The sequence below is a fragment of the Lycium ferocissimum genome, chromosome 4 (assembly GCF_029784015.1).
Source record: "Lycium ferocissimum isolate CSIRO_LF1 chromosome 4, AGI_CSIRO_Lferr_CH_V1, whole genome shotgun sequence".
Taxonomy (NCBI): domain Eukaryota; kingdom Viridiplantae; phylum Streptophyta; class Magnoliopsida; order Solanales; family Solanaceae; genus Lycium; species Lycium ferocissimum.
This window is the reverse complement of record NC_081345.1, coordinates 56,349,793-56,361,956: the sequence shown is the minus strand read 5'-3', so window position 1 is coordinate 56,361,956 and position 12,164 is coordinate 56,349,793. Positions and strand designations below refer to the sequence as shown.

At 43.8% G+C, this 12,164-nt stretch overlaps 2 protein-coding genes and 1 non-coding gene across 3 annotated transcripts; 1 reads left to right on the top strand and 2 right to left on the bottom strand.

Moving 5' to 3' along the window:
- Nucleotides 1-4,010: 4,010 nt before the first annotated feature.
- LOC132054222 (uncharacterized) lies at nt 4,011-4,406 on the bottom strand. Its single transcript, XM_059446267.1, has one exon. The coding sequence runs from the start codon at nt 4,404-4,406 to the stop codon at nt 4,011-4,013; it is 396 nt and encodes a 131-aa protein (XP_059302250.1).
- Nucleotides 4,407-7,321: 2,915 nt separating this feature from the next.
- Nucleotides 7,322-9,353, bottom strand: LOC132054221 (uncharacterized). The gene is made up of 2 exons (XM_059446266.1): nt 7,989-9,353; nt 7,322-7,894 (listed from the first exon to the last, which is right to left on the bottom strand). Exons 1-2 carry the CDS (start codon nt 9,351-9,353, stop codon nt 7,322-7,324), a joined length of 1,938 nt encoding a protein of 645 aa, XP_059302249.1.
- On the top strand, nt 8,803-8,909 carry LOC132055001 (small nucleolar RNA R71). The gene has a single exon (XR_009414469.1). It is a non-coding gene; the product is annotated as a small nucleolar RNA R71 (small nucleolar RNA).
- Nucleotides 9,354-12,164: the final 2,811 nt, after the last annotated feature.

The window sequence follows — 12,164 nt, the reverse complement described above, 5'->3', positions numbered from 1 at the left end:
AACTTAAAACTATGCATTGCCCTCAAGGCATCAATATAACGCATTAAAATAATTGAGGGCTTCCCTGGAGCGCACTAGGCGCTCGGATCTGCAGCAGCATCATGGGGGGAAACAGTGGGTGGTGGAGAAGTGTGGTGAGCTGGTTCAATGGGCTGGGCTGAGCTAGAAGTAGCTCCAGTGGTGTCCGGACTCAGTCGAGACTCATGTCTGAGCTTCTTCAAGGTGCGCCGCTCATCTTCCTCATTCAGCGGGCGCATAGCAGCAAATTGATCATGACTCTGGAGAATGGGGTCGAGGTTTTCATCATCTGGAGAGGCTCTCTTACGCTTCCCTTTTGTCAAAGAGGGGGTATCCTCTTCCAACTCCTCATCGTGCTTCTCCTCAGCCGTGTCCTCTATGTCATCATCTCCAAGTAGACTCTGAACCGGCTGGTAGAAGCTCTGCACCAACTGTGTGTGTACCTTCGGAAGCTGGTCAGTCACCACAGCCACATCCTGTGCTTTCAACTTCTGCACGTCATCCTTGACAGCCCGCAAATCAGTACGAATAGCGCCCAACTCCATAGCAGGGTGTGTCCTGGTCAGCTCAGTCATCCTGCTTTCAATACCATCTATCCGAGAGTGGATCTGTAGGTGGTCATTAGCCAGCTGTTCTTTGATTGGCCGCAACGCAGCATCAATGGCTCTTTTAGTGTACAATTTCAGCTCAGTCATGAGCTGCTTGACCTGCCTATCTGTGCGATCTGCTTGCAGGACCACCGCCCCAAAATTTTCTCGATTGAACATCATTTTTCTCGCAAGCTCGGATGGGACTCCCGGTATTGGCTGAGTCGGTGCTGGGCTAGCTCCAGTCGACGAGGTAGGACCACCCGAATTCGGTGCGGCTGGAGCTGGCATGGGCTGTGTAGTATGATCTGCCGCCGAAACCTCAAAATCTGGGGGTTGACCCGCCTGATCTTCCTGAGCGCCCAGAATGGCCAAGGGTATAATATCTGATCCTGGTGGCCCCTCCGGCACTTCAGAAGTCGATGCAGAGGGCAATGAACTGTGGCTCAACACATCATCCTTCCCTTTTGTGATGTCATAAATATGGCTGGCGATCACACTGTGATCGATCTGGGGGAGGGGTTCTGGTTGTGCACGCAAGCATAGTAGCGTAAGCAGACATGGATGAATGAGGGAAGTGGCCGGCTGGGTGGCTCTCTCTCGGAGATCTTCGGCTATCAGTCTTCCGAAGTTGATCTTATACCTTGACATTATGGCAGCCACAAGAACAGCCCTGTCTGGAGTCAAATAATTATCTGATTGGGTAGGACGGATGCGGAACAGAACAATTTGCCACCAAAACTTTGCCTCTGGCGTTAGGGTGTTTTTCCAAATCCTTGTGGTGGGTGTCAACTTTGGCACTATGGCCCATTCAGGATCTGTTGTCCGTGCAATAACTGAAGCTACCCATTTTCGGACGGGGATTGTATCCTTCTGTTCACTTTTGTATGCAAATTCCCCTTCTTCCGCTGCTGTGGGCTCGATATAATCGTCCCCGAATAATGTTTTATTTATGGCCGACGGAGAGACATCAATCTTCTTTTTCCGGAACACTACCGCATTCATTGCCGGTATTTGAGTTGCTCGCTGCCCTTTCTTCACTGCTTTGAATACAGCAGCCCCATACGAAGCGTAGAATTCCCTAACAAAAACCGGGATGTAGGACCCCACGGGGTTTTTCAAGAACTCCAGCTGGTGGAATCGGATAGTATCCCGAATGCCCGAATATCCTTCGAGACCATCGAAAATGACGTTCCGTTCCTCAAAAATACTCCGCCTTGGGTCCGTCCCCTCACCCTTTACCAGCTCACACCCCTTATTGTACAAGTCTTCAGATCCTTCCACAGAAAACCGGAGGGTCTGCTCATTTACAGCCTGCATTCTCATGTCGGTTTTTCTCCTTTCCTGCTCGCGCTCTTTTTCGCGCTCCTCTGCAGAAGGCTGTCTAACGGGTGGTTGAGGTCGGTGTGGTGGTTTGACAGCCCTCTGGGGTTCACTCTGGCTCGACGAACTCCCCGACCCTTCCTCCTCGGCCGAGGATGAACTTTCTGATGGTGGGTCTGGCTGGCGTGGTGTGATGGTGGGGCTGGCTTGCTAGGTGCGACGGGCCTCTTTGTAGGCCTGGCGTCTTTGAGTAGATCGTCGTCGCGCGGCCTTGAGGTTACTTTGCTTGCCGCACGACTTTTTCCTTTTTCCGCAACCTTAGGTGAAGCCTTCTTTGATTGTCGTGGTTTACCCATACCTGCAATAAGGAACAGTTAGATATGATACGGGAAAAATGTTTCAATTATAAATTAAAGACTTCATTAACTGATGTACCGTAACACAGTTGACGGTCCGTAACATAGGTTACGGACCGTCACAGATCACCGTAACATGACCCAAATTTCCAGAAAAGTTACTGGAAATTTGAGAAGTGTTACGGTCTGATGTTACGGTCCGTAACTCGTGTTACGGTCCGTAACACCTCACCGTAACGTATCTCAAAATTCCAGAAAGTTTTCATGGAATCCATCAATGTTACGGTGTGGTGTTACGGTCCGTAACACCAATTACGGCTCGTAACACAGAATGACGGACAACATATTATCATACAAACTTTTTGGCCAAATTGTCTTGTTTTAAGCACGAGGCCAAAATTTTCAACTTTATGCTCCATGGATATGGTGTAAAACAACATTTTATCCCCTCACATACCTCGGGTTACTCAGACTTCACCCGGATTTACTAAAGTTTTCATTGGGGACTTTTATCGAACAGTTGGTGGGCAAACCCATTTAGTAATTTCACGAATGAAACTTTCAATCGGATTTGCCCTCCAATTCAGTGGGAAGCAATTGCTTGTGCCCACGAATCTTCTAAACAGCACCAATACCAATCCCAACCCCCAACTTTTGTCAACTCACCCATAAATTATCAATTAAAATTCAAACTACATCAACGCAGCCCAAAACACAAATTTCAACACATATTATACGAAATTACTCATGAACATCATAGAACTTGCATCGATAGCTACAAGAGAAGAGGCAAGACATGTAATACCTGATCGTTGGCGATTGTGAGGATGAAACTCGAACTTAAAATAAGGATTGTGATAAGAAGATAGCAATGAGATTTAAAGAAATAGGAAGGAGAGTAGGAGATATAGAGAGGAGAATGAAGGGAAGAAGAAGATGAAGATTGGATGTAGAGAAGGGAGTTGAGAGAGGGAGACTTGGTTTTTTAAAATTAAACGTCGTGTTATGTATTTAAACATAACCGACGTTTACGTTTCCTGTTACGGACCGTAACCTGTGATACGGACCGTATCACGTGTTACGGTCGACCAAACGACACCGCTTCACTTATTCATTAATGACCTGGCACTACAATCGACGGACCGTAACCTGTGGTACGGTCCGTATCACCTGTCGTAACATGGTCAAAATTTCCAGTGAATGCCCAGATTTTTATCAAAGTTACGGCCACATGTTACGGTCCGTAACCTGTACGACGGTCCGTAACTCCAGACCGTAACACTATTCCTCATCCTTCAGTGATTTCTGGGATTGATCTAGCTTGTTACGCTCCATGATACGGGCCGTAACATGAGTTACGGTCCGTAACGTGGAGCGTCTCATTTGGAAAAACTCAGCAGGTGAATTGTCTCTTCCGTGCTCAAAAGCCTACCACATTAGCACATCATAAACACAAAAGAACACAAAGGAAATACAAAATTTAAACAAATTTCAAAGCGGTAAATGTGGGTTGCCTCCACACGGCGCTTGGTTTAACGTCACGTACCGACGTGGTACCTCATTTTCGAGTTCAGAGCCGTATTTCAAATGATACCTATCAACCACCTTACCATCATCAATACACCAATGGTAATGCTTTACTTTTTACGCATTCACTTTAAAAGTTCGAGTGCCATCTTTGGTTTTCACCTCAATGACACTTCCATTTGGGGAAACACTTACAATTTCAAACGGGCCGGACACGAGACTTTAACTTGCACGGAAAGAACTTCAGGCGTGAATTGTACAACAAGACCAAATCTTTTGGCTGAAAATCCCTTTTTAGGATCTTCGAGTCGTGATAGTACTTCATCTTTTCCTTGTACAATGTTGCACTTTCATAGGCATTGTACCTAAATTCATCCATCTCGTTGATTTGAAACAACCGCAGCTTGGTTGCTTCATGCCAATCCATATTTAGCTTTTTCAATGCCCAAAGGGCTTTATGCTCAAGCTCAATAGGCAAATGACATGCCTTCCCAAATACCAACTTATATGGTGAAGTCCCTATAGGCGTTTTGAATGCCGTGCGATATGCCCATAAAGCATCATCTAACTTTTTAGACCAGTCAGTGCGATTCATTGACCGTCTTTGCCAAGATGCTTTTATTTCTCTGTTTGAGACCTCAACTCGACCACTCGTCGAGGATGATATGGAGTGGCAACCCCGTGATGCACGCCATATTTTTCAAGAAGATCGACAAATGGTTTATTGCGAGAAATGAGAGCCACCATCACTAATAATAGCTCAGGAGTGCCAAATCTAGTGAAGATATTCTTTTTGAGAAACGCATTGACTCTCCTACCATCATTGTTAGCAAAGCCACCGCCTCCACCCATTTGGAGACATAATCCTTGCGACAAGAATGTACTTCGTGCCGTATGAGCTTACGAAGGGCCCCATAAAATCAATCCCCCATACATCAAAGAGCTCTCCCTCAAGAACGAAGTTCATCGGAGTTTCATGCCTCCGACCTATTGTGCCACTGGCGTTGGCATTTGTCACAAGAGCGTGCCAACATATTTGCATCACGATAAAATGGCCGGCAATAGCCACACTCTAGCACCTTGGTCATCGTTCGATTTCCACGTGATGTCCACCAACGAGAATCATGGCATGCCTTTAAAATATCCATCACCTCGCATTCCGCCACACATCTCTAGATCATATTGTCGGCAAAGACATGTTCGAATAAGTAAGGCTCATCCCAACATGATATTTAGCCTCTCAAGAATTTCTTCTTTTGATATGTCTTCAACTGCGCAGAACGATGCCGGTTATAAATAATTGGCAATATCGGCACACCATGGTGCCACATCATGGAGATGACCAAGACTCTTTCATCCGGAAAAGCGTCATCAATATCAAAGACATCAATAGGTGCCTTTCTCGGTGCTTCTAGTCAGAAAGATGGTCGCTACTTGATTTTCCGACCTTTCCTGTCTTTGACTTCAAAGTCAAATTCCCCGTAGCAACAACACCCATCTTATCAACCGAGGCTTGGCATCCTTCTTCGCCATCAAATAGCCTTAAAGCAAAGATGGTCGGTGTGAACCTACCACCTTGGCACCCAACAAATAAGCCCGGAACTTTTCAAAGGCATAAACAATAGCAAGTAATTAACTTGTTCTTCGTATAGTTCGGTTGAGCTCCATTCAACGTTTCTTTCGGCATAATAAATTGGGTGCAAGATTTTGTTTGCTTGGCCACTGCAAACAAGCCGATTGCAAGCCCACCGGCATCACACATTAATTCAAGGAAGTGACCAATGCTGGGACACGACAATAGGTGCGGAGGTTAATTTGACTCGACTCGTCGAACGCCCGATGCACTTCTCATCAAAATTGAATTTGGACTCTTTTTCCAAGAGTTTGCACATTGGATTTGCAATTTTGGAGAAGTCTTTGATAAACCTTCTATAGAATCCGGCGTGTCCCAAGAAACTCCGAACTCCTTTTACCGAAATGGGTGGGGGAGTTGTGAAATCACATCGATTTTAGCTTGATCAACCTCAATCCCTCTTTCTGAAATCTTATGGCCAAGGACAATGCCCTCCTTGACCATAAAATGGCACTTCTCCCAGTTGAGCACGAGGTTGGTCTCCTCACACCGTTGTAGCACCCGATCAAGATGACCCAAACATTCATCGAATGAATCTCCCACCACAGAGAAATCATCCATGAAAACTTCAAGAAAGTTTTCAACCATATCAGAGAATATGGACATCATGCATCGTTGGAAGGTAAGCAAGCATTGCAAAGACCAAATGGCATCCGAGTGAAGCGAATGTCCCATAGGGACTGTTGAAAGTAGTCTTTTCTTGGTCTTCCAATGCGATATTAATTTGGTTGTACCTCGAGTACCCATCCAAGAAAAGAATAAGATCTTCCCACCTAGCCGATCAAGCATTTGATCAATAAAGGGCATAGGGAAGTGGTCCTTGCAAGATGCGCATTCACCTTAGGTAGTCCATACACACTCTCCACCGGTGGCCGGTCCTTGTTGGAATCAACTCATTTTTAGAGTTAGGGACAACAGCGTGATGCCCCCTTTCTTTGGCACACACCGAATCGGGGCTCACCCATGGACTCGTTTGCAATAGGATAAACCACCCCAGCATCTAGCCACTTAATAATCTCCTTCTTCACCACCTCTTGCATTGGTGGATTTAATCTTCGCTGATGCTCAATACTTGGCGAACTTTCCTCCTCCAACTGTATTCGGTGCTCACAAATTCCGGAGGGAATCCCCCGGATGTCTGCAATAGTCCAACCCAAAGCTCTTAAATGCTTCCGTAAGATTGCGATGAGTCTTTGAACTTGGCCCTCATTCAGAAGTGATGACACAATAACTGGGAGGGTGTCATTTACTCCAAGAAACACATATTTAAGATGAGATGGAAGTTTTTCGAGGTCCAAATTTGGTGGCTCTAAAATTGATGGTTTTTGGAGGAGTTATTCGTTTCTCTAAGTCCCGACCTTTCTTGGGCTCATAAGAGTAAGACCCCAGACCGGTGAGCGAATTCACTGTCTCAATATATCCCTCCATTTGTTCGGCATCAAAATTCACCAAGATGGCCAATAATGCTTCTCTCAAACATTCTTCCTCCATTTTGAGTTCTACCGCTTCATCAACTTCATCAATCGAGTTAATGACCGAAATACTTTGATAAGGACTAGGTAATTTCATGCCTTTGCTTGCGTGAAAAGTCACCTCCTCATCGTTCACCCGAAACTTTATTTCGTGCTTCTCGGAATCCATAAGAGCCCTCCCTGTCGCAAGGAAAGGTCTTCCCAGAATAATAGGAATTTCTCGATCAATAGCACAATCAAGAATCACGAAATCTGCCGGCAGTAGGAATTTCCCGATTTGAACAAGTACATCATCAACTACCCCCACTGGCCTTTTTATTGATCTGTCAGCCATCTGCAACCTCATGGTAGTTGGCCTTGGCATCGCTAGCCCTGATCTCTTGAAAATTTCCAGGGGCATAAGATTTATGCTAGCCCCGTTATCACACAAAGCCACGGCGAAATTCTCGCCGCCCTATGGTGCATGGAATTGTGAATGCTCCGGATCTTCCCTCTTTTGACCGTGGTTTTGGAAAGAATGGCACTAACGCGGTGAGTGATACCCACAGTGTCGTGTTTCAATGGCTTTTTCTTCTTTGTTAAGAGATCCTTCAAATACTTGGCAAAGTCAGGCATTTCTTGGACAGCATCCATAAAAGGAATGTTCATCGTCAACTGCTTGAGTTGATCATAAAATCGCAAGCACTTCTCATCTTCTGTTTTTCTCACTAGCCTTTGAGGAAAAGGCGGTAAAGGTTTGAACAATTGGCTCAAAGGGCGAAGAGCGCCAGAAAGTTTTGCCTTCTTCTTTTCATGTTCCTCTCCTTGTACCATGGGGTTATCAAGATCCTTTCTTCTTCGGCTACAATAGGGACTTCCTCCCCCTACTTCTTCCTCCACAATATCTTCGGATACATTAGGCCGTGCTTCTTTTTCAACAATTGGTTCCGCATCAATCACCTTTTTATTAGCACTTTGAAGTACTTTTCCACCCCGGTGCTAATAGCAAGTACCTTCTCCACCGAGTTGACTCCACTACCTTTTGGATTTGGGCCTTGTATCACTCGGTAGTTGTCCCCGTTGAGGATTATACACTTCTCTCGGAGAGGTCTCTAAATTGCGCTTCAAGCTTCCGAATGGTCGAACGAGATAGTTGAACTTGGGCCATGCCTTTGATTGTGCCCTCAGTTCTCTCTTGATTCATCAGCATTTTCTGCATCATACTTTTTAGTTCCGCAGAATCATTAGATGTGTTACCCGCAGAGTTATTAGCTGAATTATCTCTCCACTGTTGGGAATTTGATGCTTGCCCCCTAGGTGGAATGTAGGGGTTGGAGCTCTTGTTGCCATAATTATAGTTGTTGTAATTCCCTTGATTGGGATTACCCTGATCATTTCTTCCATAATTATTCCCTTGGAATTGTTGTTGAGGCTTTTGCCATGGGTGATTACCAGGACCTTGATAGTTCTGCCGTTGATAACCTCCTTGTGAGTTATTGACATAATTCGCATCCTCATATTGTGGTTGCCCCTCTAGATAAGCTTCGTCAGAGACTTGGTACATTCCGGGAGCATGAGGTGGCATCTCATCGACAACATTCACACCTTTGGCTTCTTTCTCCATAAGCCTTTTCGATAATAAATCCACGGTGGTTTGCAATTGAGCAAACGCATGATCTCGCTCATGATTTTCTTTGGCCACCGCGGCAGCAGAGGGACTACCATATGACAGGATTTCACTATCACTAGAGTGCCAGGCTTGATTGTGAGTAGTAAGCTTGTCGAGCAACCTGGTGATGTTGACAAATGATTTGTCCATGAAGCATCCCCCAGCTGCAGTGTTGACAGCAATTTGATTCATGGTATCTAGCCCCTTGTAGAACTTCTCTGTGAGGATTGTATCCGGAAATCCATGAGTCGGAGACTGAGCTAGATAATATTTGAAACGCTCCCATGCTGCATATAACTGTTCCCCCGGAAGTTGTTTGAATTCAAAGATCTTGTCCCGAAGTTCAGCCTTTTTGCTTGGTGGGAACCATTTTTTCAAAAATACATTGGCTAACTCGTTCCAGGTATGAATAGAATTGCTGGGGAGCTTTTCATACCATTCCCTCGCTTGGTCAGCTAAGGAATATTTGAAAACTCGTAACCGCAGTGCATCAGCAGGAACAGCACCTTGAGATTGTTGAGAGCATACTTGCAGGAAGTTCCTCAGGTGTCGGAGTGGACAATCTTCCGAGGAATTTCGGAAATAGCCTTCAAGTTTCAATAGCTGATAGATAGAACTATCAATTTTGAAATTTGCATTTCCCGTTCTAGGAGGAACTACAGCAGAAGCATAATCAGCTTCGTCGATGAATTCCGCAAATACATTCTCATCATCCTCTGTGTCTGGGTCAGGGTGGTTCACTTGGATTCCCCCTTGATTTCCTTGATTGCGATTGTGTCTTCCTGCCATGTTCACCTGGTTCACTACAACAGCAAACGAGGTGTGATGGAATAGAAAAAGTTTTAAAGAATAGTACACACAATTAGTAATTTCTAAACCGTATTCCCCGGCAACGGCGCCAAAATTTGATACGCTCAAATTACACCTATTAATGGCGTAAAGCGGACGTTGTCAAATATAGTAACCCAACAAGGTTGGGGTCGAATCCCACAGGGAATATGGAGAGAACAGAGTACTAATCGGACGTGATACTAATCTTTAAATGCTTTAATCCTATTCCTAATAGTTTGAAAGAGTTGTTGAATAATGTAGTTAAGTACTTTAACTGAAATTGTATTTAATGCGAAATAGAGACTAAGGTTGTGTTCCCCAATTTGATTAGATATTATGTTTTAGGTTTCAATGTGATATACTTCTAATGGTTGTTCTGTGAATATGCACTTGGTCTCTTAAGAACTTCTTAATGTTTTCCAACAGTTAAGTCGTATTACCTCTTCATGATTCTTCCGAATGTAAAAGAGTTGCAACTGAAGAATGACCAAAAATGCCAATTTAGACTTGTTCTCATTCCTAAGTTAGTCTATTAAACGAGGGTTAACGCCTCGAGTCATTGTCATTCAATTTTACCAATACTAATTTTCTTTTCCAAGAACAATTACTATAATGGCTTAGGATAATGCTTGCACTCATCACCCAACACTAAATCACAAAACCGAATGAATACCAACACCCATTATGCATATATCAATAATAGAAACCCATTCACATAATATCCATCATGGGAATCACAACCTTAGCTTTAAAATTAGCTACTCATAATTTTGGATATCAAAGAAAGCTTACAAGTAAACATAATGAACTTACAATGCAAATACAAGATGGAATGAAAGTGAAGTTGTTGTCTTAAATGCTCCAACAACTTTTGAGATCGAAGACCTAGGGTTTACGCGCTCCAAAACAAGAATCAATCTCAATTAAAACCCTACATTAAGTATTTATAGAGCCAAAAATCGCGCAAGTTTCGGACAAAACTCGCCCTTGTCTTTGAATTGTTACGGACCGTAACTCGTGTTACGGTCCGTCCTTCGCTTTCGTCGTTTTGTCTATTTGTTGTTATGGTCACCATGCGACGGACCGTAACCAGTGTTACGGTCCGTCCTTTCGAGGCGTAACTTGTGACTTTTCTTGGCAACTCTGGAATTTTGGCTGATGTTACGGTCAAACGTTACGGACCGTAACATGAATTACGGACCGTAACATCACTCCGTAACACCGATAAAGTTCATAAAACTTTCTCGGAAATTTGGCTCGTTACGGTTCAATGTTACGGACCGTAACATGGGTTACGGACCGTAACATGAGTTACGGATACAGATACGGTCCGTAACATGAGTTACGGACCGTCGTTTCGCTCCAATTTGTCCGTTTTTCAGCATTTCATCTCATTTCCGGTTCTTAGTTAACCACCCCTATAAAACACAAAAATATCATAAGAAACAATGTAAAAATACTTAAAAACAAGCAATATTTCTAGTCACAAAGGCATAGAATGTGCCAAAATTTGCGGCACATCAAAAAGTCTCATAATACAATTGTCTCGAAATAAGAGTAAGACAAGTAAGTAAGGAAAAGAACATCCGGACAGCGACCGTCATCGTGCTCACCCTGGAATGACTCTACAGTAGCCTCACCGATCAGCCGCGAGGGAAAAGAGTGAACATGTCTAATACTCTGCATCCATAAAAGAATGCAGCAAGCGTAGGTCAGTACAAAACAACGGTACTGGTAGGTATCATAGGCCGACTAAGCAAGTTGACATATATAAGGACAATAAGGTAAAAGAAAACAAGTAACGATAGAGTACAAGTCATGCTTTTCCATGTAATCACCGTTCATATCCAACCTTATATTATAGCAAAAATCTCAATTGTTCCAACTATTCACATATATCAAATAAGTCCACTAGTATGATCCAACCAAGTCCACTAGTACGATCCAACCAACGTAGTCTAACTCATAAACAGACAAGAAGTATAATCAAAGCAATGCAATGTGAGGTATGAATGCAATGTGATGCAATGCAATGCTTGTACTCTTGTACTCCGATGGCGGAATACCTCCACGCCTCGACAACACAACCCATGGGGGACCCGCGAAGTCCAAGCACCGTCACTCCGCATACAGCTCAGAGGACCAAATATCCGAAAGTCTCATAATATTAGTGTTCCATATCAGTCACTCCGCACACAGCTCAGAGATGACTCAGTATCTAATATGTCTCAGAGAATATCGATCACTCCGCACACAGCCCAGAGATGATTCAATATCCCATGCAATAATATATGCAGTATAAATATGATGCAAGTACAGTATCAATGAATCATATCAACCAACCGTGCCACGCAGGGGCACACAAGTAATATCATCATCAAGGCAACAAGATAAACCACAATGGAGTCACAACTCTCAATTCTACTAATAATCAAGTCTCACAATATCATAGTCATCAATGTTTCCTTCTCATTTCTATGATCAGTACCAATCACAAAGCCTAACAATTTAGTATAAGTATTTCCATCTCGGTCATTCCGTATCACACAGCCTAGCATAACCTGTCATCCCGTGTCACAAGCCTAGGATGACTCAATAATCTATATGCCATGAATATGGAACCATGCAAGTACAATCCATGAACAATATCAAGTTTACCAAACTTAGTGCACCAATATCACAAATGATACACAACTGTGCCATACAAAGCGCACCAATATCATCAACAATGATCCACAGAGTAATCATAACGAATCTCCAATTTCCATA